A 27720-nucleotide genomic window follows, 5' to 3' on the forward strand; every position below is an offset into this window, starting at 1 on the left:
CATGCCCTAGTGTATCAGCCTGTCATACACCATCCTCACAAACGTCTCTCTCACTGGTGAATACTGAAGCAAAATATTCATTAAGGACCTCCCCTACCTCTTACAACTCCAGGCACATGTTTCCTCTCTTATCCCTGATTGGTCCTACCCTCACTCTAATCATCCTCCTATTCTTCACATACGTGTAGAATGCCTTGGGGTTTTCTTTAATCCTACTCGCCAAGGCCTTCTCATGCCCCCTTCAAGCTCTCCTAAGTCCATTCTTGAGCTCCCTCCTGGCTATCTTGTACTCTCCAGAGCCCTGTCTGATCCTTGCTTTCTTAACCTTGGGTAAGCTTCTTTCTTTCTCTTGACAAGATATTCTACATCTCATGTCAACCACGGTTCTTTCACTCTACCATCCTTACCCTGCCTTAATGGGACACACCTATCCAGAACCCCATGCAAGTACTCCCTAAACAACCTCCACATTTCCATTGTGCAGTTCCCCAAGAACATCTGTTCCCAATTTACACTCCCCTGTTCCTGCCTAATAGCATCATAATTCCCCCTCCCCCAATTAAATACTTTCATATATTGTCTGCTCCTATCCCTCTCCGAGGCTGTGGTAAAGGTCAAGGAGTTATGGTCACTGTCTCAAATGCTCTCCCACCGAGAGATCTGAAACCTGATCGGGCTCATTGCCTAGTACCAGGTCCAGTATGGCCTCTCCTCTAGTTGGCTTATCAAAATACTGTGTCAGGATCCTTCCTGGACACACCGAAGAAACTCTGCCCCATCTATCCCCTTCACACTAAGGAGGTGCCAATCAATATTAGGGAAGTTGAAATCAGCCATGACAACAACCCTGTTATTTTTTCACCTCTCCAAAATCTGCCTCCTGATCTGCTCCTCAATGTCTCTGCTGCTATAGGGGGGTCTGTAGAATGGAGTGATCGCTCCCTTCCTGTTTCTGACTTCCACCCACACTAATTCAGAGGATGATCCTTCCAGGACATCCTCCCTTTCTACAACTGTGACACTGTCCCTGATCAGCAAAGCCACTCCCCACCTCTTTTACCTCCGTCCCTGTCCCTTTTGAAACATCTAAATCCTGGAATATCCAGCAGCCATTCCTGCCCTTGTGACAGCCAAGTCTCTGTAATGGCCACAATGTTGTAATTCCATGTATTTACCCATGCTATAAGTTCATCACCCTTGTTTCTGATACTTCTCACATTAAAGTAGGCAAACTTCAGCCCATCCAACTGGCTGCAATTTTGCCCTTTCAACTGCCTATCCTTCCCTCACAGTCTTTCTACACTCTGCATCTACTTATACACTTAATGCACCAACCTCTGACCTATCGCTTGGGTTCCCATCCCCCTGCTGAACTAGTTTAAACCCTTCCCAACAGTTCTAGCAAACCTCCCTGCAAGAATATTGGTCCTCCTCCAGTTCAGGTGTGACCCATCGCTTTTGTACAGGCCGTACCTTCCCCAGAAGAGATCCCTTTGATCCGCAATTCTGAAACCCTGCCCCCTGCACCAACTCCTCAGCCATGTATTCATCTGCCAAATTAACTCTCACTGCATGTGGCCCAGGCAGCAATCCAGAGATTACTACCCTTGAGCTTCCTGCCTAGCTCCCTATATTCCCTCTTCAGGACCTCATCTCTTTTCCTACCTATGTCATTGGTACCAATATATACCCTGACTTCTGGCTGTTCGCCCTCCCCCTTCAGGATGCTGTGGACCCGATCTGAGACGTCCCTGACCCTGGCACCCAGGAGGCAACATACCATCCGAAAGTCTCTTTCACACCCACAGAATCTCCTGTCTGCCCCCCTTACTACTGAATCCCCTGTCACTACTGCTCTCCTTTCCTTCCCCCTTCCCTTCTGTGCCACACAACCAAGCTCAGTGCCAGAGACCTGGTCACTGTGGCTTTCCCTGACAGGTTGTTTCCCCCTCCCCCCCCAAAGTATCCAAAGCGGTATACCTGTTATTCAGGGGAACGGCCACAGGGGTACTCTGCACTACCTGCCTATTCTCCGTCCTTCTGACACTCACCCAGCTACCTGCCTCCTGTAGCTTAGGAGTTACTGCTTCCCTGATGCTCTTACCTATGAACTCCTCATTCTCCCGTAGGAGCCGAAGGTCATCCAGCTACAGTTTCGTAGTTCATGATTTACCCACATAACTAGATGTCTGGAAATTTTAACAAGTATATTGCCACTTTTCAAGACCTTTTCATCACCACCCCCCCCCCCCCCCCCCCCCCCCCCACATTGACTGGTAGTTATAGAATGTAGTCTATCTGCACTCAAACACTCACAAGACAATCAGATAATTGAATGGCTATGATATATTAAGAATTTAAATGTTCCACTGCCCCAGACTTGAAGTTCTGGATTCCCTTCCCCAAAATGTCTGTGTCTTCACCTGAAACTATCTCTAATCAAATTTTTAGTCATCTTTCTAACACTATATCACTAGGTGTCACATTTTGTCTGGTAACTGACTTATGAAATGCCTTAGGGCATTTCTACATAAAAAGGCATTGTGTAAATCCAAGTTGTTGTTAATGCATGACTCAAGGCACTGGTATCAGATCATTTAGATGTCTGGTGTGTAACTATTCTTGTTTTGTTCTTCCTTCTCCCAATACCAGGAGAAAAGCTTGAAGAAATACCAAATAATTGAACTCCGAATATTCTCCAACTGGGGACATCCGGAGTATACGTGTCTCTATCGGTTCAGAGTGCACGGCAACCCTGCAAATGAGTGAAATGTGGATTGTGCTAATACTGTAAAAACAGTTGTATATACTGGAAAAGTTGGGGCTAATTCTGGACACGTTTGTTCTTGGGAACTGTGGCATGAATAAAGCATATTGTTGAATCGCCTACTGTCCAAAAACTGCCAGCTGAACTGTTAACGGCTTTGTCATCTTTTTTAGAGCATTTATTTGTCTCGATTTTATTCCGGTGAATGTCTGGTGTTCGTGTCGCGCAACTGGAGTATTGAATCCCTTTCTATTTGGAAAGGGGGGGAAGGAAATTGATGTACAGAGCATTTTTATTAGATATTGAATAATGCTTATTTGTATATTGCACAAAAGTCCTTGTATTTGTAAAGAGAAAAGTTCAAAGGTATAAACGTATTAACCAATATAATCATATATTTAACTATTGGCATAAAACTTGTGGCCTATGTAGAAAGACTTGGGAATATGAAATGCATTCTTTGTAAACTATATGAGACCGGTCATGTTTCTGCCTGTCAGGCAGAATTAGGGATTTGGGGAAAGGAACTTTGTGAATAATTATATTTATTTTTCAAGAGCAACACAGGACTTTGTGCAATGTATTTTTGTAAATTTTTTCACACTTTGTCTCGAAGTGTTTTTATTTCCTTAGCTGTCGCAGAACTGACAATGCTATTCAGATGTTTAAATAAAGAATTTAATTTTTTTGAGAGGCTGCATGTACTTGAGATGCGTAATAAAGAGTAAACTTACTTTTGTGTACAATTTCTACTTGGATATGATAAATTTCTGATAGTTACAAGCTTTTGAGATGGCTGCACTATCTAAATTGGGGTCCTGTTTAAGAATAACCTAATCAGTAAAATTCAAAGTTGTCATCTGGAACGCACTGCCTGAAAGGGAGGTGAAAGCAAAAAGGATTTGTATAAATAGTTGGTAATATTTTTCAGGGATGCAGGAAAAAAAAACAAGGAATATGCAGTACGGGTATGATGAGCTGAATCTTCTCCTTTACTGTAGGTTTCTTCTTGTCTTCTTGTCCATCGTGGACAATATGAGTCCAGAAGAGAATGTAGAACAATTGGGCAGGTTGTATCCTATACTCAGTGGAGTTTGGAAGAACAAGCAGTGATATTACTGAACCATAAAAGATTGAGGGAGTTTGACAGGGTGGATGCTGAGAGGATGTTTCCCTGCATGGGGGAAACTTAAGACCAGGAGGTAAAATTTCACAATAAACAGTTGCCGTTGGAAGATAAAGATGAAGAATTTCTTCTAGGGGTTGTGAATCTTTCTACCTGAGAGAGCTATGAAATTTGAGTCATTGAATATATTCAAGACTGAAATAGATTTTAGTACTATACGGAGATGGAATGTAATGGGAAGTAGGCAGGAAAGTCGAATTAGGGTCAAGATTGGGTCTACTGTGAATAGTGAAGAAGATTTGAGTATCTGTATAGCTTGTGCATGTTCCAATTTAGAATAATCTTCTCACAGTGTCTGAGTAGGAAGAAACTCCAGTTGATAATTTTTGATAAGATACATGCAGCAAGCCAGATTGAGCTTGGGGACGATGGTTGTAGAGTGCACATGGGCGTGACCTGAATTGGAAAGTGGCACACAGGGCACAAGTAAAAGAATCATTTGAGTAAATAGTTCAGATACCATCTGTTCCCCTTCAAATTGGAATTATTTTCACATCGTGAGTTGATGTGCCTTAAAACCTTATGTACTCTTTCATGATGACCAAAGCATCTATGAGATATAGTGTATTAATTATTTATCCACTAAAACTGCTATGAAAACTGCACATTAAAAAGTGGCCACACTACAGACAGAACCCTCCTGTTGCAGCAAAATTGTTAGAATTATTTAATTTCTAGAAGCACTACTTATTATTGAGCAATGGTTGCATGTGGTGTGGCCCAAAGTGGAGTGATTGGAGAAGGTGGGATTTTTCTTGAGGTGAGACAGATTTAATAGGGATGCTCAAAAGTGAGGGGTTTAGATAAAAGAAACTGTTTGGCAGAACAGTAACCAAAGAACATGGAATGATTAGCAAAAGAACCAGGGATAAGTTTCGTCTTCCAGACTGCACTGCTTGAAGGGGTAGCAGAATCAGATTCTGTAATAACTTTCAAAATGTAATTGGTGATTGAAAGTAAATGCAAGGCTGCGAGGAAAATGGGATTAATTGGGATACCTTGGATGGGAAAGTTGGCACAGGCACGGAGATTTGTATGGCTGCATTCTGTGCTGTAAGATTCTATGCAGGGGAACAGTCTACTCAACACCAATGTAACAAGAGCTTTGATGCTGGAAGTAAAGGGCAGAAACCTTGACTGATTTTTTTTAATCTTCTGAACTGACCCTCTCCTGCAATGAGGTTGCCCGCTGCCCCTGCTGGTGGGAGCAAAATTGGGTGTTATATCTGGCACCTTACTGTATAGTTCAGGGCTCATCAGGGGAGCCTCTACAAAGCAACCAAGGGAGCACAATTTTAATCATAGTTTTGAACTAACTATGTTGTTCAATAATTAGACCAAGCAGATAGCAATTATTTTGGGACTTGTACATTCCCATGTTCCCGAAACCAGCTTTTGACTGAAATTTGCTTTCTTGACATGCAACACTTCTCACCATTTCTATAGAACTTTTCTGGGACTTGATGAAGGATTTGAGACTAAAGCTTTGACTGTAGTTTATGCTTTATTGCATAGTGTTGTAATTTAAATGTAAGCACTGCTGAAACTTTAACCGTTCACTTTACTGTGATACAGATCGTTGAATGTGTTCTTACCTAATGAAACAAAACCTGATCCTTTTTGCCTAAGATTTGTACAAGAGTATACCATCACATCCAAATGATATTTTTTCTGATTGTTGGTTGCAAGATTCTTGCCAAAGGGATGTACTTGAATGCTATTTGATATAAATACTATTTGCTATCAGTAAAATTGGATCTGTGGTTGGGAAGTTTGTGCACCAAGTCATGCATGTCCAGCATAAAGTGAAATGATAGTGGTACTCTGGTTATTTCAATCTCCCTGGGCCTTGCTGTAACTTCAATGAACTGATGTTCCTGCTTGAGAGAAAATGGACAGCTGTGATCCTGAAACCTTTCTGCAAGGAGTGCAGTGTGTTTCCAAGTAACTAACCATTTCCAATTGCTGCTGCACAAGTGACTTAAGCATTTGGGGATTCTTCTTTTTGGAATGCAACACATTCCTGCTCTCCCACATCGAAGAAATCGAGACCTTCCAGGCAAAGGACAAGTCAGGAGATGGTGCACCCTCATTTGTTCGGATGTGCCTCTAAGCTCCTAGATCGAGCACCATTTTGATTGTGAGCATCTGGCAAAGAACAGTTTGTTGGCATATTGGGAGCTGCTGAGACTAGGATGAGTTGCACCTTCCCCATTTCTGAATCAGGAATATCTGTCCCCTCATTTGATGAAAGTTGGCTTGGGCCCAAATATTCAAGGGGCATTTTGGATACAACCAGACATTGTGTTTGAGTTAAAATGTTGTTTGAAGAAAATGTACTACATACACCAGAGTTATTGTAAATTATTATTGCAGAACTGGCTGTAATGGTTCTTTCTGCATCTCCCTTTTGTGAAACTGGTTATTACTGGACTCAGTAAACTTGGACTGTTGAGTCCTGCCACATTTGGAATACCATGATATCTACTCCTTTAAACAGACCCTGCAGGAGAAGAATGGAAAGAAAATGCTAATGCAGTGACTGAATCAACTTTGGTGGTGATAAGTCTCAGAGATTTGTGGTGAAGTTCAACCAAGTTTGTAAGTTTTATAAATAACACCAACTAACCAACTATATTGTTGCCTGCCCATTATCCTTGTTTGATCTTTTATTTCAGTTTCTGATTTTATAAATAAAAGGAAGGAGAAATAACAAGAAGTTCCTTCTTCCGAGCATTAATAACTTTGACCAGTTGATCACTTCTCCTTCCAACTTTAATGTCTGCACGTGCTCTCCATGTTTAATGTTGTATGTTTTGAGTTGGGAAATCACTGGCCATCTTTTTGAAACTTTTTATTCGTTTTCAAATTAAATATATAACATCAATGTTTGTACATGTAATACACAGAGATCAAGAGAACAATCATGGCATGGATAACCATAAAGAACAATAAAATATTTTTAAAAATCTGTAGATCCCTCGATCTCTTAGTAAATGAATATAATATTAAAAAAAGGAAAGAAAAAGATTTCTTATATATATGAAAGAAAGGAAAGGAAAAAAAAATCCCCAAATCAATAAGAAAAGGCACGGTAGCGTAGTGGTTAGCGCGACGGTATTACAGCGCCAGCGATCGGGGTTGGATTCCTGTCGCAGTCTGTAAGGAGTTTGTACGTCCTCCTTGCGTCTGCGTGGGTTTCCTCCGGGTGCTCCGGTTTCCTCCCACATTGCAAAGACGTACGGGTAGGTTAATTTGGGTTTAAAATGGGTGGCGCGGACTCGTTGGGCTGGAAGGGCCTGTTACCACGCTGTAAATAAAATATAAAATTAAAAAAAAATTATAAACAATACATCAAACCAAACAGAAAAATTTCAAAAAGAACGAAAAAAAGACTGGACTGAAATTTCTCCATAGAAACAGAGCAATATTATGTCGTCAACTCCGTTCCTCTAAATTACTGGCCATCTTTCAAGTAGCCCAATTTGTACTAATGTAAATTAATTGTGCCTGCACTTGGCTCATGGTCAAAGCTGCAGTTTAAGCATTGAGACCAACTGCAGAATCTAGACTTGTATAGTATGGAATCTCAAACACTAGCCAGCCTCCCAGAATTTCTGGAAATACTTTAATCAAGATTCACCTTCTGTTCTCCAGTTATAGAGTCCTACAGCTTGGAAACCAGCCTTTCAGCCCAATTGGTCTATGCTGACCGGGGAGCTGATCACACATTTATAGCAGTAGACATTGGGGATAACGAGCAGGTACTGCCAATAACTGGGTCTGCAGTCAGAGGAGGAATTGATCCCAACCCTTGATTGGAAAAAGTATATTTTCCCAGACTGACCTGAGAAACATGGAGCAACTCTCAGCTAAGTTCGGGATCTAAGAGTTGATAGAACGTGTGATTCTACAGTAAACAATGTTTTATGATAAGGCAGTTTAAGTGATTTATAACAGTGATGAGAGCATTGATTGTACTTGTAGAAGATATAACTCAACCTCAAAGCTGTAAAGTAAAATCTAATCAGATGTAATATAGTTCTCAAACAAACTGAGGGAAGGGCTGGGAACAAGCCATGTCCTAATGTTTAAAAAAAAGTCAAACATTGCCAGTGCTGGAAGTATAAATTAAAACAAAATCCAGAAAATCCTAGGTTAGGCAACATCATTGGGGAGAGAAATGTTAATGGATTAGGTCAGGGTTATCAGAACTGAAAGATTGAATGGGTTCATAAGTAAAGAGCTGGGGAAAGGAAGGAAGAAGGAAATAAAGATACAAAAACCTGAAGGCACGTACCACCGGGCTCAAGGACAGCTTCTATCCTGCTGTTATAAGACCATTGAATGGTCTCCTAGTAAGATAAGATGGACTCTTGACCTTACAATCAACCTTGTGACCTTGCACCTTATTGTCTGCCTGCACTGCATTTTCTCTGTTGCTGTGACACCTTACTCTGCATTCTGTATTGTTTTACCTTGTGCTACCACAATGCAGTGTAATGAATTGATCTGTATGAATGGTATGCAAGACAAGTTTTTCACTATACCTTACCACAAGTGACAATAATATTCCAATTCCAAGACTTTCATTTTCATAGAGTATTGCATAATTTTAACCACCCAAAGTTCTTTATAGCTAATGAATTACCTTTGAAAGCAAGATACTGCCGAAGCTGGAAATCTGAAATAAAATACTGGAAACACTCGCCAGGTTAGGTGGTACCTGTGGAGAGAGGTGCAGAGTTAATGTTTTTGGGCAGTGACCTTTGGTTCTGGAAGAAATGACATTTATGGCTAATGAGGCACTTCTCATACCTTGTCTGTCCCATTTCTTACACTACAACAGACTGAATGCACACAGCAAGCTCCCAAACAGAAATGTGACAGAGAGCAAATATGTTTTAATGATATTAGAGGGTAAATGATAAGATAAGGAACAGGAGCAATAAGCTTCTTGGCCATTTAAGACTGCTCGTGGCTGATCTGATCCTTGGCATCCAGTCCACCCTATTACCCTTGATTGCCACGTGATCCAAAAGTCTGCCCTAATACGCTCAATGTCTTGGCCTCCATAGCTCTCTGGGGTAGACAATTCCAGATTCACAGATAATGTGATAAGATGGAACCCTTGGAGAAGATCATTACGTAAGTGTCTGACTCCTATTCTAAGATGATTCCCCGTTTTTCTAGAGTCCCCGGCAGCAAACACCTCACAGCATCCGCCCTGCCAAGCTCCCTCAGTATCTTAGGCTTTAATGAGATCACTTTTTTTTCTAAAGTCCAGATAATACAGCACCATTCTGCTCAATCTTTTGTCAAAAAACAACACTGAAGCTGATAGAGAAATTGGTGTTGCAGATAGTGAGGTAGGTTGCCTAAGGCTACAGTACGATACGGATCAACTGGAAAGTTGGGCAGAGCAATGACAAATAGAATTTAAAGGCAAACAAGGGTAGGACGTACACAGTAAATGGTAGGGAGTGTTGATGAACCGAGGGTCATTGGGGCACAAGTCCATAGATCCCTAAAAGTGTCAGCACAGGCTGAAAAGGTGGTGAAGAGGGCAATGTGGATGTTTGCCTTCATTGGCCATGGCATAGAATATAAGAGCTGTAATGTCATGTTACACTTTATAAGACATTGGTTAGATTACACCTGGAGCACTGTGTGTAGTTCTGGTCACCACACTATAGGATGTCATTACATTGGAGAGGGTGCAGAGGAGGTTCACTAGGATGTTGCCTGGATTGGAGCCTTTCAGCTACAAGGAGAGACTGGACAGGCTGTGTTTATTTTCCCTGGAGTGGAGGAGGCTGCTGGGTGGACTGAAAGATGTATATAAAATTACGGCTGGGATAGCGAGGGTAGTCTTTTTCTTATTGTAGGACAGTCTAAGACAAGAGGGTATAGGTTTAAGGTGACGGGTATGAGGCTTAGAGGGGATCTGTGTAGGAATTTTTTCACACACAGGGTGGGTGGAGTCAAATGCACTGCCTGAAGCCGTGGTGTAGACAGATACTCTCATGGCAATTAAGAAACATTAGTACTTGAATTGCCAAGGCATAGAAGGCTACAGTCCTAATGTGGGTAGATGGGATTTGCGTGGGTACATAGACATTGTGGGCTGAAGGGACTGTCCTTGTGTTGTATGACAGTCCCTAGAACTAATCTCCAAGCATATCCTTCCCTAATAAAGAGACCAAATCTCCAATCAGCACTCCAAATGTGGGCTCACCAAACTCTTGTACAATTATAACAAAACTTACCTACTCTTGTGCTCCAAGGATACATCTCTTGCTCTTCAAAACAATGTGATGAAACCTTTCAAGAGTAGATGGAGCCATAGTTTAATGTTTCATCCAAAAGGCACCATCTTCAACAGAATCTTTCCCTCCCAACCCTCTCCATCCCCACCCCCCAGTTTTGCATTGGAATATCTGCCTAGATTTTTGTGCTCATTATCTCTATAACGAGCCTTGAACCCGTAACCCTCCATGAGGTGAGAACTATTCACTGAGTCACAGCTGCCATAAGAAAACAAATAGAAGGTCTATGCTGCCTGACCCACTGAGTTCCCACAGCAGGTTGTTTGTTGCTCCAGATTCCAGCATCTGCAGTCTCTTGTGTCTCCATGATAAACTGGAAGATGAGAGGGATTAAAGGTCAAAAGGAGGTGATGATGAGATGTGAAGAAACAAGTCTAGAGAATCTTTAAACAACAACAGCAGAATTGTTCTGAACTACCACCATCCAAATTAACATAGGGTGATTATGATCTCAAACTGACTTCATTGTCATGTGCCAACAAACTAAAAGTGCTGGAGGAACTCAGCAGGTCAGGCAGCATCTATGGAGGAAATAAACAGACGATGTTTCAGGCCAAGACCAAACGTCGACTGTTCATTTCCCTCTATAGCTGCTGCCTGACCTGCTGAGTTCCTCCAGCATTTTTTGTGTGATGCCCCAGATTCCCAGCATCTGCAGTCTTTCTTGTGTCTTGACTATTATGTGTGAAAGGCAACAATGCAAGCTAAAGGAAAATATGACGGACGAGTTATATTTCCCTGTTCACATACTCTATTTAAAAATTATGTGGCTTCCAAGGAAAGGGCAACTATGAAATTAATGTGTACCTAAATATGCCCCAATGCAGTCTATTGACAGCTGGATTTATTTGTGCTATCTGCATATATTAGAGATGTTTAGGTGTGTGGATGAGGAGGGAAGTTGGGAGCATTTCTCTTGAGATGTGAGAAATGCAGATGCTGGAATCTGGAGTAACAAACACTCTGCTGGGAGAACTTGGGTCCTGATGCAGGGTTTTGACCAGAAACGTTGACAATTCCTTTCCTCCTACAGATGCTTCTCGACCCGGTGAGTTCCTCCAGCAGACTGTTTTCTTGAACTTTCTTTCTCTCACAGAGACTCCCCTCTCACTCTATTCCCAGCAACAACCTTTAGCTGTTCTCCACAGATTTTGTTTTTATCCTCCTGTTGGACTTCACAGTTTGGTTGTATTTGCAGGAATGATGTAAAACAGTTTAGGGTTTCATAATTGCTAGTACTTCCAGTTAATTTTTTACTTTTTATTCTATTACTTCCCATTCCTGGGAACAAGATTGGGGCTTGATTAACTATGATGGATATGGTTAGGCCCAACCTCTTGGTTTCTCTTATCAAATGTTGCCTGTTTCTTCCTTGGAATGTGACTGGAGATCTATCTTAAGAGCTTGGGAATATGCTGTTTCATCTGCACATCCTGACTTATTGGAAATACTCTTTAAAATTCTCCATGTTATTTATCACCATAGCTAATAGCGTGACGCTATTACAGCACCAGCAACTCCGGGTTCAATTCCCGCCGCTGTCTGCAGGGAGTTTGTACATTCTCCCCGGCTCTACATGGGTTTCCTCCGGGTGCTCCGGTTTCCTCCCACATTCTAAAGATGTACGGGTTAGGAAGTTGTGGGCATGCTATGTTGGCGCTGGAAGCGTGGCGACACTTGCGGGCTGCCCCCAGAACACTCTAGGCAAAAGGTGTATTTCACTGTGCGTTTCAGTGTACTTGTGACTAATAAAGAAGATCTTATCTTATTTGAAGCTGAAGAGAAAATGTTGTTTTTTTCTCTTTCTCGTACAGATTACGACATAACTCCAAGCAAAACATTTTCAGGTTCCTCCTGCTGTTAATGCAGATTTCCTTGGATTCCGAACTTCTTGCTCAGACCACTAGATGGAGTGTTATGTGGCATCTCCTGTTTGATGCATGGGGAAGAGGCACCTCAGGAGAAACGCATTCTGTGCTGTTGAGGGCTTTAGGGTTTTAACTCTGTGACTTATCAAACTTTGATGTGGCTGCCCGTCTGCTGTTCAGAACGTTGGTGGTGGGTGCACTGTGTCCCTCTGCTGCAATGATAATGTCACGTACCAACAACAATAGAAACACACCGAGCCATGTACAAGTGTTAAAAACTATTTTATTAATAAATTAATTACTTGTAATAATAAGAAAAGTAAAAACGTCGGATATCAAACATAAACTAAACTCGAAGTGTGTGTGTGACAAATTCCCAAACTCCAAGTCTAGGAATAATTCTCAAAGTTCAGTTCAGCAAGTCATCAGGTGAAATGTGAGCAAAGGCTTTTGCAAAACCACCGTTGACTGAAGAGAAAATGTAGAGAGAATTTAGAAAGAAATTACGAAATCCACATGTTCCATGATGGAACCCATATGACACCTCAATCTCTGATGACCTCCATGGCTTTGTTCCGAAGTATCTGCCACGCCGAAGGCAGTTTATATGTGCCCGTCCATGCAAATACCTGTTTCCCACTACAGGTTGATGACAAAGTGGACTCCACTTGATTGCTCCAAAAATACGGCTATTGTTCTTCATCCATTGTTACGGAGACCAGCAGTCATTGTGTGTGCGTGTGCGTGTGTGTCTCTCTCTCTCTTCTCGACTTACTTCGACTCCGATTCCCTGAGCAAAACCGTCAGCACGTTGTTATCTTGCTGTCGTGACGACACCACACACACACACACACTACTACTCCACTGTCCAGGTGCCTTAAAGGGACATTCACCAAATAGCAATCTGACTCGTAACAATAGATCCAGAGAGCAAACTGGTAGACTTGAGTTTCAGAGTCACAGAGTCATACAGCACAGAAACAGGCCCTTCAGTCCCACTCGTCCATGCTGACCAAGATGCCAACCTGAGCTAGTTTGATTTCCCTGCATCTGGCCCATATCCTACTCAACCTTTCCAATCCATGTACCTGTCTAAATATCTTGTCAATGAAGTAGAGCCACTGGTAGATTCCAGCATCTGCAGGCCTTTGTTTCTCTATCCAAAATTATTGCATCAATGTGTTGGGCCCAGGATAGATCCTCGGTGATGCTGACACCCAGGAACTTAGAGCTGCTCACCCTTTCCGCCACTGACCCCTCAATGAGGACTGGTGTGTGTTCTCCCGACTTCCCTTCCCTGAAGTCCTGAAGTCCACAGTCAGGTCCTTGGTCTTGCTGATGTTGAGTGCAAAGTTATTGTGACACTACTCAACCAACCGCGCTCTCTCACTCTCGTATGCCTCCTTGTTGCCATCTGAGATTCTGCCATCAACATTGGTGTCATTGGCAAATTTATAGATGGCGTTTAAGCTGTGCCTAGCCACACAGTCGTGAGTGTAGGGAGAGTAGAGCAGTGGGCTAAGCGCGCATCCTTGAGGTGCGCCTCCCTTCCCTGTTGTTGCATCACCAGAACCGTAGAATATTCTAGGTGTAGTTTAACTAAGGCTTAATGCGTTTTGCATAACTTCTCTACTTTTCAATTCTATCTGTCCAGAAATAAATCCTAAAAGCTTATTTTGCTCTTTTATACACTTCTTAACCTGTGTCGCAACATTTAACAATTTCTGAACTTGCACTTGGAGAACGCTTTGTTCTTTGACCACATTGAGATATTTAACATTCCTGGTCATATGCGGCCTTTTTGGTACAAAAGTGTAAAACGTCACACACAGCAGTGGAAGTGCATTTGCCATTGATGTGTCATTGGATGTAATTGCATTAACAATAATTCAGATTAAAGCTTGCATCGTCACCCTCGAAAGCAAGGCTGTCAGCTTGTTGAGGGCACTGTGCTGTACAAATGGCTTTGAAGATACAATAATAAGGTATCTTTATTAATCACGTGTACATCGAAACACACAATGAATTATCTGTAAGGTATATCCTTACCTGTTGCCATTTAAGCAGCAGAAAATGATGAATGGTTTTAATGAGTCAGTGATTAACTAACTCCCACCCTGGGGAACTAACAACCCCCCAGGACCGTTCTGATACTACTGGCAATGTTCTTAAATAGAAGTATAAATATATAAAAAAAAGAAACACACAGTGAAATGCATCTTTTGCGTATTCTGGGGGCAGCCCGCAAGTGTTGCCATGCTTCCGGCGCCAACATAACATGCCCACAACTTCCTAACCTGGGAGGAAACTGGAGCACTTATATGTTTCTGTAATAAGAACTGGAATTTACGTTGCACCTTAGGTAGAGCAGCGAAGGCGTCATGATGTGCTTAGCAGGAGGGGCTGCAAAGTTAAAGTCAGTAACAAGTCTGGTCAACAATTCAGGAGTATCTTCATTACTCAGCCTATTGAGAATGTGGGACCATCTATCACAGGGAACAGTTGCGATAAGGAGTAGGGCTGGATTTAAGGGGTAACTAGCTAATTAAGACGATGGTGGAAGAAGCTAATGAGGAATGTAAAGAGTGGGTTTGCCCTTCTGGGCTGAATGGCCCATCTTTGTGTCATAAATACGATGTGATTCTGGGTTATTTTCCAGTGGGAACGGACTGAAAGCTGGAGCTGAGATGCTGCTCCTCTGCCTAGAGCTGGATCTTTAGATAAACCAGTTCCACACTTTGCCAGATCCACCACATCACCTGGGAATCTTGAGTCCCTCACACTTCCCCATCAACTTTTTCCTTCACATATATTAAAATTGGAACAATACAGAGAAGATTAGCATGGCTCCTGTGCAAGGATGACACGCAGATTCATGAAGCGTTCCATATCTTTATGGGCAGGCATGGTAGTGTAGCGGTTAGCGTAACGCTATTACAGCGCCAGCGACCTGGGTTCAATTCCAGCCACTGTCTGTAAGGAGTTTGTACGTTCTCCCTGTGTCTGTGTGGGTTTCCTCCGGGTGCTCCGGTTTCCTCCCACATTGCAAAGACGTACGGGTTAGGAAGTTGTGGGCATGCTATGTTGGCACCGGAAGCGTGGCGACACTTGCGGGCTGCCCCCAGCACACTCTACGCAAAAGATGCATTTCACTGTGTGTTTCGATGTACATGTGAGTAATAAAGATATCTTATCTTTAGATAAACCAGTTCCACACTTTGCTGGATCTGCCACATCACCTGGGAACCTTGAGTTCCTCACACTTCCCCATCAACTTCTTCCTTTTATTAATGCACTTTCACCACCGATCCAGTGTATAAACCTGAAGCACATGGAAAATCGTGTCTCAAATGCCATCAGCTCCTGTGCCCTTTTTCAAACAACAATAATGCCAGAGACACAACTAACTGGTTTCATCGTGATCTGGTATGGCAATTTGAATGCGCAGGAACGTAAGAAGCTACAGAGAGTAGTGGACACAGCCCAATACATCACGGGCACATCCCTCCCCACCGTCGGTAGTATCTACAGGAGGCGCTTCCTCAAGAAGGCAACATCTATCATTAAACATTCCCACCATCTGGGCCATGCCATCTTCTCGCAGCTACCACCGGGCAGGAGGTACAGAAGCCTGAAGTCCCACACCACCGGGTTCAGGAACAGCTACTTCCCTTCAACCATTCAGTTCTTGAACCAACCTGCACAACCCTAATCACTACCTCAGTATAGCAACACTGTGACCACCTTGCACTATAAGGGACCTTTTTTAGTTCTAATTATGTCCTTTCTTGTATAATTTTTGTATGTTTTTCTTGTGAATGTTGTGTCTCTGATGCTGTGTGCCTGTGATGTTGCTGCAAGTAAGCTTTTCATTGCACCTGTGCACACACGGACTTGTGCAGATGACAATAAACTCCACTTTGACTTTGGTTGGTAGGTTAACTGTCAGCTGTAAATTGCTACTAGTGTGTAGGCAACTAGTAGAGCCTAGGGGAAGACACAAGGAATTCTGCATATGGGAGAGGGGAGAAGAGAGAATGATCCGGGTGGGTGAGCCCTTTGATTATGCTGAAAAACACGATGACGCTGGAGGAACTCAGCAGGCCAGGCAGCATCCATGGAGAAAAGCAGGCAGTCAACGTTTCAGATCAGGACCCTTCTTCAGGACTGAAGATTGGAAAAGGGGAAGCCCAATATATAGGAGGGAAAAGCAGCGCAGTGATAGGTGGACAAAAGAGGGGAGGCGGGGTGGGCACAGGGTGGTGATAGGTAGATGCAGGTCAGAGATAGTGATAGGCAGGTGCGGGGGAGGAGGTCAAGTGGACAGTCAGAGACTTTTTCCCAGGGTGAAAATGGCTAACACGAGGGGGCATAATTTTAAGGTGATTGGAAGAAGGTATAAGGGTGATGTCAGGGGTTTTTTTTACACAGAGAGTGGTGGGTGTGTGGAACGCACTGTCGGCAGAGGTTGTGGGGGCAGATACATTAGGGACATTTAAAAGACCATTAGATAGCCACATGAATGATAGAGAAATGGGAGGGAAGGGTTAGATGGATATTAGAGCAGGATAAAATGTCGGCACAACATTGTGGGCCGAAGGGCCTGTACTGTGCTGTAGTGTTCTATGTGCATTTACCTATCACCTCCTGTGCCCACCCCGCCTCCCCTCTTTTGTCCACCTATCACTGCTCTGCTTTTCCCTCCTATACGGGCTTCCCCTTTTCCTATCTTCAGTCCTGAAGAAGGGTCCTGACCCGAAACGTTGACCAACTGCTTTTCTCCATGGATGCTGCCTGGCCTGCTGAGTTCCTCCAGCATCATCGTGTTTTTCATCTGGATTCCAGCATCTGCAGTCCTTTGTTTCTTTGATTGTGCTGGCTGCATCACTAAGATCTTTGTTAGTCACATGTACATCGAAACACACAGTGAAATGCATCTTTTGTGTAGAGTGTTCTGGGGGCAGCCCGCAAGTGTCGCCATGCTTCCGGCGCCAACATAGCATGCCCACAACTTCCCAACTTTGGAATGTGGGAGGAAACTGGAGCACCCGGAGGAAACCCACGCAGACACGGGGAGAACGTACAAACTCCTTACAGACAGCGATGGGAATTGAACCCGGATCGCTGGCGCTGTAATAGTGTTACGCTAACCGCTACACTACCGTGCAGCGAGAGGTATAGACAGTGTCCGTGGAGGGGAGGCCGGTGACTACATCTTCGAGGAGTTCTGCCACTGGAGAGGGAGGGGTGGGGTCAGGCGAGGAAGCCCCTTAATATAGGAAGTCCCCGAACTTACGAACGCCCGACTTACGAATGCCCGTACTTACAAACCGACCTTCGTGGTCAGATCGTAAGCTGGCCTGACCCCCCCCCCCATCCTACCACGGCGGCGGTACACCTTCTTTGGCCCAACCCCGAGCCAAGTGCGCGTGTGCGGCCGGGAAACCCGGGCCAAGTGCGCGTGTGCGGCCGGGGCCACGCGCGGCCGCGACCCCCCGGCCCAAGTGCGCGTGCGCAGACACTGGTTCCGAGTTACGTGCAAAATCGGGTTACGAACAGTCTCAAAAACGGAACTTGTTCGTAACCCGGGGACTTCCTGTATTGCAAACACGGGACCGGGTAGCCCCCAGGGAGCCACACGATCGGTGCTGTGTTTTTTATATAAAAAGGCAGCACTAATGATTGATCTGTAGAAGAATGTAAAGGCTTGCAGTGTTTTATTATTGTATGTAGTTTGTCTTTTATTATGAATAGTTTATTTTGGTTTAACAAAAAACTGGGCTGCGTCTACAACTCCCCGCACTTTCTTGCAGTCCTGGGCAGTGCGTATAATTTATGTTTAATTTATATTTTTCTTGTGAATGCTGCTTATATGATGCTCCGGCAATAAGTTTTTCATTGCACCCGTGCACACATGGACTTGTGCCCATGACAGTAAACTCAAATGTGACTTTAAATGCTTTTCCTAGTCATTCCCCTGAGATGTTAACGCCGCACCTCTCGCCACCGATCCTGCCCGACCCTCAGCCCTCGGATTTTATCTCAGATTTCCAGCAGCTGCGGCCTCCAGGCAGACAAGAGGGTTTCGAAACCGCGGAGCCGCGCCTTGTGACGGCCGGCGGACGCCGTAGGGTGACGTCAGCGCGGCGAGCAGAAGCCGTGCGCCCCCTGACCTTTGGCTGAGCTCAGGCGGCGATGGCGGACGCGGAGCTGCCGAAGTGCTGCAGGAACCGGGGCGGCGTCCAGCGGGTGGAGACCAAGCTCCGGGCCAGCGTCGAGAAGGGCGACTACTACGAGGCTCACCAGATGTACCGGACGCTCTTCTTCCGGTAAGGAGCGGCGCCGGACCGACCGACCGACCCAACGCGTCGCCGGCGGCTTCCAGATCCTTCTCTCGCTCGCCAGGCCCCAGCGACGACTCGGCCCCGCCCCTCCCCACCCCTTCCCGCCCGCCGATTGGTCCCGGCGCCCCTGACGCCGCCTGCACTCCATTGTGACGCGCGGCCTCCCATTGGCCGCTCGCTCTGTCAGTCAAGCAGCAGGCTGAGTTGGGGGCTAGACGAGGCAGTGTGGGCCGAGCGGCCCCCGGCTGCTCTCTCTCTCCCCTTGTCGGTTGCCCTCACGTCGCCCAGAAACAAAATGTTGCGCCAAATCCTTGTATAAATGTTTTTTTAACATTTAAAGTATAAGTAACCTGAAAACCGTTTAATAATAAGGAAGAAAAATTAACATCATTGAAGAAAATTAACATTAAAGGGGAGTTGCTCCTGATTCCTGTGTCTCCGTTTTACTGCTTCACTGCAAAGTTTCTTCAAGGCACGCCTACCTTGGAGAAGTTTCCTCCTGTCTTCGGCAGGACTTCTGTGAGACCTGCTCTCTCACAAGGTCACAAGATAAAGGAGCAGAAGTCGGCCATTCAGCCCATTGAGTCTGCTCCATGAGCTAAACTAAACTATTCCTATCCAGCCCCAATTTCCGGCCCATATCCCTTGATGCCTTGACTAATTAGATACCTATCAATCTGCTCCTTAAACACCCCCAGTGATCAGCCTCCACAGCTGTATGTGGCAAAGAATTCCATAAATTCACTACCCTCTGGCTAAAGAAATATCTCCTCATTTCTGTTTTAAACGGGTACTCTCTAATTCTAAGACTGTGCCCTGTAGTCCTGGACTCACCCACCAAGGGAAACAGCTTAGCCACATCTACTCTGTCCAGTTCTGCTCACTGCCCTGCCTCTGTGATCTCTGCTGCACTCTGGCTGTTTGTATACTGGCCATCTGCCCTCTTTCCAGCCCAGATGTCCGTTTCCCTCCACAGATGCTGCCTAACCTCCTGAGTTCCTCCAGATTCTGTTATCTGCAGTCTCTTGTGCCTATATTAAAGGGGAGATTGAGTTGGGAAAGTTTTGTGGAATAGTATTTCATGGGACAGCCTATTTTTGTCTTGATGCAGGTTAATTAAAAAGGGATTCTTAGGAAGGAAGTAATCACCATATGACATATCTTGTGTTCAGTTTAAGGAAAACAACATCTCTCACAGCCCTTCCAAGCCCATGATCTCTATCACCTTGAAATCAAGGGCAGCAGGTCCTTGAGGAAACTCAACCACGTGCAAGTTCCTATCATCCTGACTTGGGAACTATATCACTGCTCCTTTGTCATTACTGGATCTAAATCCTGGATTATCGTTCACTTTTGCACAGTGTGAACACTGTCACCAGCAGGACATCTGAAACTGTTTAGTTGTGGCTGTTAAGTGGGTTGTCAGAGTACCACCCAGATTTCAATATGCTAAGAGGAACGATTGCATCAGATTAACCTGTTCCCAGTGCAGTTTTGAAGAGCGAGTTATCTGAATGTTATAGGGAGAGGTTGGACAGGCTAGGACTGTTTTCCTTGGTGCATAGGAAACTGAGGGGTGATTTTGTAGAGATGTATAAAAATATGAGGTGCATAGATAGGGTGAATGACCTCAGTCTTTTTCCCAGGGGTAGGGGAATCAAGAACTAGAGGACATGGGTTTAAGGTAAGAGGGGAAAGGTTTAGTAGGAACTTGAGAGGCAACTTTTTTTACACAGAGGGTGGTCAGTACATGGAACGAGCTGCCAGAGAAAGTGGTTGAGGCATGTGCATTAACAACTTTTAAAAGGCAGTTGGACAGGTAATATGATGCCATGAGTGAAACATGAACAACACGTACCTGCTGAAAAATTGTTTATCTCTGGCTGCAACTGTTCAAGAAGGTCACCCCCACTACATCTTCCAAGGGCAATTTATTAGGTCTGTGCAGTAAAACCATATGTGCCATTGTTCTTGAAGGGCGAATGTCTTTGGCAGCGATGTCAACATCCTGTAAATAATTTAAAACGCTTGGAGAGTCTAGGATTAAGGCATGGGTATGGGGCCAGCCATTTAGGAGTGATATTAGAAAATTCTTCTTTAAGAGTTGTAAATCTTTGCAATTTTGTAAGCTAGATCACTATAAATACTTGGTTAGTTAATATCTTTAAGGCAAACATTGCTGTATTCTTGGCATCATAAAAAATAAAGGGATTTGGGGATTGTGTGTGAAGGACAGGATCAGGCATAATCCTTCTAAATGGTGGAGCAGATATGAGGGATTAATCAACCTATTCTCACTTTTATTTCTTATCACATGTTATACATAGCACAGAAATTGGCCACTAGCCTGGACGTGCTAGTGTTTACACTCCAGACACTCCAGATGGAAACTCCCAACCTACTTCATCTTGCCCACCAACATATTCTTCTGTACCCTTTTCCTTCATCTACTCATTTAGCTTTCTCTTATAAATTAATATGTGCTATTCCCCTCGGGTACATCTTGTGATAGCGAATTAAACATTCTCATCACTAAATTCCTTCTTGGATGACTTCTATTTATGGCCCCAAGTTTTGGTTGCTCATCATCCCCCCAACCCCACAGGGAAAAAATATCTACCTTAATAAGTGATTTCATAATCTCAAAGACCACTGGCTGATGACTCATCTGCCTCTGTTCAAGAGAATACTACTCTAGCATCTTCCGTATTCTGAGCGTTCAAATTCCCTTTTCAAATACCCATCTGAATGGGCAGAGCTATAACTGTGGATTGAAGAGAATTTGCTTATTTGTGAGGATAACAACAATTACTACTCCTGGTGTTTGTGGCGCTGGGCTGTCAAGTGGCATGCCTTTGATGTTTCTGATGTATTTCATGGACTCGCTGAAAGTTCAGATGGGTGGATCTTTTCTCAATGTTTCACTGTAAGCTTGATAATGAGAACATAGCGACTCTGCACTTTCAAACCAGCAGACAAGGACTTTTGGGTGATCTATGGAGGTTAAACACTTCCCACACTAGCGAGAAAGGAGGACATTGGAATCTGTACACCCTCTTGTGATTTATTTATGAGCACGAAGGGTTACGGGGCACACCAGTTGACGAACAGTGTGTTATTCCTAAAGAAGCCTGCTTCCTACTGGGGAGAGGATACAGAAATGACTCCCTCATATAATCATGTGGTGGTGCACTTGGTATTCTGTGAAGAATTTATGTCAGCCCAGAACTTCCTTTAACAAAGTTTTCATATCATACTATTATGATTGTAGCTCTTTGAAAAGTGCAGCACTACAATCTTTGTGATTTGAATCCCATGACTTCCTTTCACTGGATTGTAGAGTTACCTGACCCAAAGAAGAAGCTGGCCAATTTGATGCTATTGGTGTTTTCTGATGTTTTTTAGGCTTCCTACCAGACCTGTCAGTCCATGATATATCAAATAGTTCACTAATTTAATAGTCTAAAGCTATGTCTTTATCATTTGATTTACACTGATAATTAAGTAAATATTTTGCACACCTGACACTAACCAGGACTCCTTTGCAGTGCTTTGAAATGACGTTGCATTTTAATGTGTTATTTTTTTAATGGAATTTATCATCTGAGTGTCTCAGAATTGAAGACCATTGGATGTTTCTTGTATTTTATATCTTATTACTTTCAAGGCAGGATTGGAACAACATTAATGTACTCAGTATTAAGTCACAATATCATAATGACAACCCATTAAATTTTCATGACTTGGTAAGCTTTTATGAGCTTGAGAATCTGAACTGGTTTCAGAGACATAAAAGAATAATGAGAACAAATTTATCTCTGCCATTTTTCCATTAGAAACATCCTGTACACAGTTTTTAGTAAAATGTTAACTTTAGCACTAAACAAGGCAAGTTAATTGAGAACAGATGGGGAAGTGTGGGACATAGGTTTAGGAAATAATGGATCAAATGACCATTTCATGTGAAATCACCAATTAGGAAGTGGCAGCTGCATGTCTTTGGAAATAAAGAAGCATATTCATTTCAGTTTGTGATTTGTGAAATATCAATTTTCTGTATTGTTCAACAAAATGTTGGAAAGTAAAGCAGAGTAAAATACTGAATTAAAAAAAATGATGGAGATATTCAGCAGGTCACACAGAATCTATGGGGAAAGAAAGCTCTCCCCACAGACCTCTCTGACCTTTTAAACATTTCCTCTTGTTGGGAGACTCCATGAAAGTACAATGCATTAAAGGAGAGCATTATTGTGGAGCATGCCATGGAATTAATGTAACTTAATGGATTATTTTAAGGCATGGGATATGTAGGAACATTTGAGCAAAATTTGGGCTTGTGTTGGCATGTTATATCTTTTGCTATGTCACGCATTTGGCATTCATTAAATGCAAAGTTTTATTGTAAAACTTGTTAAGGGGGAACCTAACAATTCATTTTTTTTTAGTTGCGCTAACCCTTTGAATCATGAATTCTAGTGTTAACATCTTGTGATAAACTTTTGTATTCCTTAATTAGGTTTAGATTTATGTATGTATTTTTGTCAAATGAGAAGTGTCTTAAACTGCAAAATTTAGTTCTTGAGTAAAATGAAAAAAATAGGGGAGCTAAAATATAGGCAATCGGACAGAAGTGTTGCACCATATCCTTGTTTAATCATTTCCCTTTTTAACATTTAAAATATAAACATATAAACTATTACTTAAACAGTGGATAGAGTATTTGGCTAATTATTTTCTGTGTAGTTATTTGGCTTAACTGATCTGATGGTAAGGTGCTTTGCTGCATTGTAGAAATGGATTCTGAGAGGTTTATGTCTCCTTTGGAAAAATTAAATTTCATGATTAGTAACAAATAGTTAAATATTATGTACCAGTTGTAATTTATGAGAATAGTATAAACTAACAGTCATATGTCAGAGTTAAAATCAGAAAGGCAATTACTGATTTAATGGTGGATGTGAATTGATCATAATTTCCACATTATGCACCCTACATGTGTTTGCTGTTTTGAAAATGCTGGGCTGAGACATTTGAATTTAACTGTATCCATCTCTTTATTAATAATTCAGCTGCATCGATGAGGAGAGAATGCTGAATTATGTCACCACCCTTAGGAATTTTTTATGTGAATTCTTAGTCTTGTGATTGAATTTGGTTAAAAAGTGCACATCATTTTTAATGATGTGAATAGTATTGGAATTTTATGAGAACAAATTAAGTAATACTGATGGTTGCCATGGTGACAGGCCTTCAAGATCCATCATGATGCCTGTGCACAGAAGGATACCCAGTTTTTCAGGCATAGACCATATGGCAAGGGGTGTAATATTTTTAACTTCACTATTGGTAGGGACTGGAAAAGTGAGCCTTTAATCAGAAACAAAATTTGCTTCTCTGAATTTTAGCATGTTGTGCCTAATAAATTATAAAGCAAATTCAGTAGGTTATTGTTTGAGTTGGCCAGTTCCCTGCCTATTCGTCCAGATTTGTACGTTAGCACAAATGTTTGCTTTAAAAGATTTATGGAACTGTTTTCAAAATAGATTTAATATTTGGTACATCACTACTGTTGTTCTGTATATCATCTTCTGTTTAGTTGTAAGGTTCAAATTTTTTTCAGTGGTGTTCAATTCAGGCAGTGGCTAATCGACATTCAAATGCAAAAACTTGTTTGCAAAAGGTGACTTGTGCATTAATATTTTATTATTTCAAGAATTTGGAACAAGGAGCCATGAAAAAGGATTATTTAAACATCTCTTTTAATTGTGCAACTGTTTATGTGATTGTTCCTGTAGACCAGTTTGATTATTAGTTCATCGACCAACATGGGTCCTCCCCAGGTTACGGCAGGGTTCCATTCCTGTGAACTGTTTGTAACCCAAACAGTTCACGTTAAAAATGTGAACGCGAGCTGAGTTCCCAGGCGGCAGAAGAGGCCTGCAGCCCCGCATTAGCCAGCAAATCCATCCCGCCAGTCTCCCAAATGCTCGTATGTATGTACCTGCTGTACGTGCCAGGTGTTCATGAGTGGGAGAGGACCTGTGGTGGGATCCTGCCGAAATTTCAGTAAATATATTCTCTAGGTAGGCTATTTTACTGGGATATGATGACTCTAAGAAAGAGAATCATATGATTTGGATCACAAAAGATACAGTTCCTTTAGGTATACTTGTTCCGGGTTGCATGGGAAGACGGTGATGGGAAGGAGTTGTATGGAGAGGGAGAGACCTCTTTCTGTAACTGATCCTATACCAGCTTTCTGAACGAAACTTGGATCCTGAGCTGAAGCTTGTGGTTGGTGTCAAAGCCGCAAGTTAATGTTGTTGTGACTAACAAATAATAGGACAGATTATGTGTTTCAAACTGTAATATAATGCATTGGTCCACGTACTTATAACATACCACAATGCAAGCTCCTATCTTCTGTTCTGACAACATACTTGTCCAAGAAAACAGGTTTAAAAGTACAAACACAAGTCCCTCCTTTATAGGAACAAGTCTTTCCATTTATTTTTAGCTTCCAGATCATGAAGCCTTTTGTTTAATTTTGAACAGATGTTTTAGCCAACGTTTATTCATTTAGTAGTAAATTTTAATACCCAATGGATTTTGAGACCTCTTTTGATTCCACTTTTAAGTTTTATTCAGAGGTTGAGATCTGGAGCAGATTTATAAAGAAACTACTATAAAAGTAAAATGTAATAGAAAACATGAGTATGCCCAAGGGTGTAATGGTCTCTTTAATTTGACTTTGCTCTGTTAAATTTGCCCTAAAGGATTCAGCCTGTACCTCAAACTCACAGGTGGACAAAATTTGTCCTTGCTTCCATAATGGATCTAAAAATAATTCTTCTCTCACTCAAGATTTTTTTTCATTACAGTCCATTCGCTGCACCTCATTAGAATCTTTCTGTGTTCATCAGAGTGAAAGATGTCAGTAATACTCAGCATTTCAGGCACAGATTCTGCAGAGAGAAACATTTTTTCAGGCACAGCCACCTTCAGAACCGGAGTATGATAATGACCAGTACCTGTGCGTGAGGAAAAGCAGAGTATTCAGAAAATAATAGTTGCGTAGTAGTTCATGGAGAGTAGGGTTCAGCTTACTGACAGAAGTGACAGTAGCTCAAGATAGAAGAGAAATTTAAAAACAGAAAACTTGCTCAGTTGAAAGGGGGCAAAACACACTAAAGCATTTCCATAATTGCTGTTTTGAAATATTTTGCACCTTACATTATATGCTTTTGAAAGATGTCACTGTTGGATGATAATACAGTTCCATTTTTAGCTGCTATCAGCATCAAACATGTAATCAGGCAGATTAGGTCTCATTTTACAGTTTCATCTTTGTCTTGATCTCCAATTAGCATCCAGTTGCGTGGAAAGCTTGTTGCTTTTAACTCTAGGAAATGTCATGTTAAACCTGGAATTTTAAAGGGGTGACTTTTTAATTCGTATTTCTGCTCTTTTATAACTATAAGATATTTTTAAAAAATACACTTTTTCAGCATTTGTATCTTGCTGGCATTGCCAGCATTTTGTGCCCTTCCCTAGGAAAACTTGAAAATGCAGTAGTAATCTGCTCTCTTGAACCCCAACAGTCCACAGGTCCCTGAATGTGGCTGCACAGGTTGATAGGGTGGTAAAGAAGGTGTTTGGCGTGCTTGCCTTTCTTTATTAGTTGAGACATTGACTTCAAGAGTCGGGAAGCTGTGTTACAGCTTGTAAAACTCTGCATTCAATTGTGGTTGCCCCCATTATAGGAAGGATATGAAGGCCTTGGAGAGGGTGCAGAAAACATTTACCAAGATGCTGCCTGGATTAGAGGGCATGTGCTAAAAGGAGAGGTTGGGCTAACTTGTGTTGTTTTCTCTGGAGTGACAGAAGCTGAGGGAGACCTGACAGAAGTTTATAAGATTATGAGAGACGTAGACAGCTGGTACCTTTTTCCCAGGGTCAAAATGTCTAATACTGGCTGGGGGTGGGGGGGGGGTGCGGTGCATGCACTTAAGGTGAGAGGGGGCAAGTTCAAAGATGATGTGTGGAAAGTTTTTTTTGCTCACAAAGTGGTGGGTGCCTGGAATGCACTGCTGGAGGTGGTAGTGGAGGCAAATATGATGGAAGCATTTAAGGCTTTTAGATAATCACATGAATATGCAGAGAATGGAGGGATGTGGACATTGTGTACGTAGGAGGGACTAGTTTAGTTAGGTGTTTAATTAGTTCGGCACAACATCGTGGGCCAAAGTGCCTGCTCCTGTGCTGTACTGTTCTATGTTCAGTCTTTCTGGTGAAGTTACTCCCGTAATGCTATTGGGTAGGGAATTCCAGGGTTGAGATCTGGCAATGATGAAGGAGCGGTGATGTGTTTCTAAGTCAGGATGGTGTGTGACTTAGATTGTCCTGGATTATGTTGAGCTTCTTAGTTGTTGCTTGAGTTTTAGTCAACCAAGCAAGTGAGATTATTCCATATTGTGCTTTGTACTAGTGAAAAAACTTTACAGTGTCCTAAGGCAAGTCACCTGCAGCAGAATACCTAGCCTCTGACCTGCTCTTGTAGCCATAGTATTCATGTGTCTTTGTCCTGTTGAATTTCTGGTCATTGATCCATCAAATGTTCATGCTGGAATTGCTGTTTGAATATCAAGGGTTGGTGGCTAGGCTGCCTCCGGACACTTGAAGAGCTAATGTTATTACCACTAATCAGTTCAAGTCTTGCAGCATGGACTGCTTCATTTGCTGAGGAGCTGTGAATGGAATTGATCATAGTGCAATCATTAGCAAACATTCTGACTTCTGATTTTTGTATTGGAATGAACCTCATTAATGAACTAACTCCAGATGGTTGGGCTTAGGACAGTGCCCTGAAGAACTGAAGTGATGTCCTGGAGCTGGCGAAGATTCTTTTATGACATGAGCATTCTCTTCTTGCATTTCTTGATGCCATACAAGTCATATTTTGGGTGACAGATTAATATTTGAATAGTTTTATTCCAGTTCTCAGGAACTTGAGATGAAGTACTTCATTGGTTCTTATCTTTCAATGCAAATTGCATTGAAATATAAATTGCATTGTCACTTGGTAGAGGCTGCTAAGGAAACTGCTAGACACGTTGAAAAATTAATGCTGATAAAACAGGCTTCATTTGCTCACTGTCTAGGCACACAATGAAGAATCAGCATATGTAGATTTTGGATGGGCTGGGAGAATAAGAGCTAGTGTAAA

General features: G+C 42.5%; 2 protein-coding genes, 1 long non-coding RNA gene and 2 other non-coding genes across 12 annotated transcripts in view; 4 read left to right on the forward strand and 1 right to left on the reverse strand.

The window, feature by feature from the left end:
* The window catches only part of sun1b (Sad1 and UNC84 domain containing 1b), a 67691-nt gene extending 64190 nt beyond the window's left edge, over positions 1 to 3501 (forward strand). For all 8 annotated transcript variants that reach the window (XM_052022535.1, XM_052022540.1, XM_052022532.1 and 5 more), the window contains one exon: positions 2653 to 3501. In XM_052022535.1, the coding sequence (XP_051878495.1) occupies positions 2653 to 2769 (117 nt within the window). In that variant the 3' untranslated portion in view covers positions 2770 to 3501. The remainder of the gene's footprint in view (positions 1 to 2652) is intronic.
* A 3501-nt stretch (positions 3502 to 7002) lies between these two features.
* LOC127573931 (uncharacterized) lies at positions 7003 to 18416 on the reverse strand. Its single transcript, XR_007956840.1, has 4 exons — positions 18324 to 18416; positions 10223 to 10277; positions 8605 to 8679; positions 7003 to 7263 (listed from the first exon to the last, which is right to left on the reverse strand). It is a non-coding gene; the product is annotated as an uncharacterized LOC127573931 (long non-coding RNA).
* On the forward strand, positions 14177 to 14302 carry LOC127573959 (U8 small nucleolar RNA). The gene has a single exon (XR_007956845.1). It is a non-coding gene; the product is annotated as a U8 small nucleolar RNA (small nucleolar RNA).
* Positions 14940 to 15045, forward strand: LOC127573958 (U6 spliceosomal RNA). Its single transcript, XR_007956844.1, has one exon. It is a non-coding gene; the product is annotated as a U6 spliceosomal RNA (small nuclear RNA).
* get4 (guided entry of tail-anchored proteins factor 4) overlaps positions 17902 to 27720 on the forward strand; it is a 28851-nt gene continuing 19032 nt past the window's right edge. The window contains exon 1 of the mRNA XM_052022541.1: positions 17902 to 18479. Coding sequence (XP_051878501.1) covers positions 18346 to 18479 — 134 coding nt within the window. The 5' untranslated portion in view covers positions 17902 to 18345. The remainder of the gene's footprint in view (positions 18480 to 27720) is intronic.

This window comes from Pristis pectinata, chromosome 8, assembly GCF_009764475.1.
Source record: "Pristis pectinata isolate sPriPec2 chromosome 8, sPriPec2.1.pri, whole genome shotgun sequence".
Lineage (NCBI taxonomy): Eukaryota > Metazoa > Chordata > Chondrichthyes > Rhinopristiformes > Pristidae > Pristis > Pristis pectinata.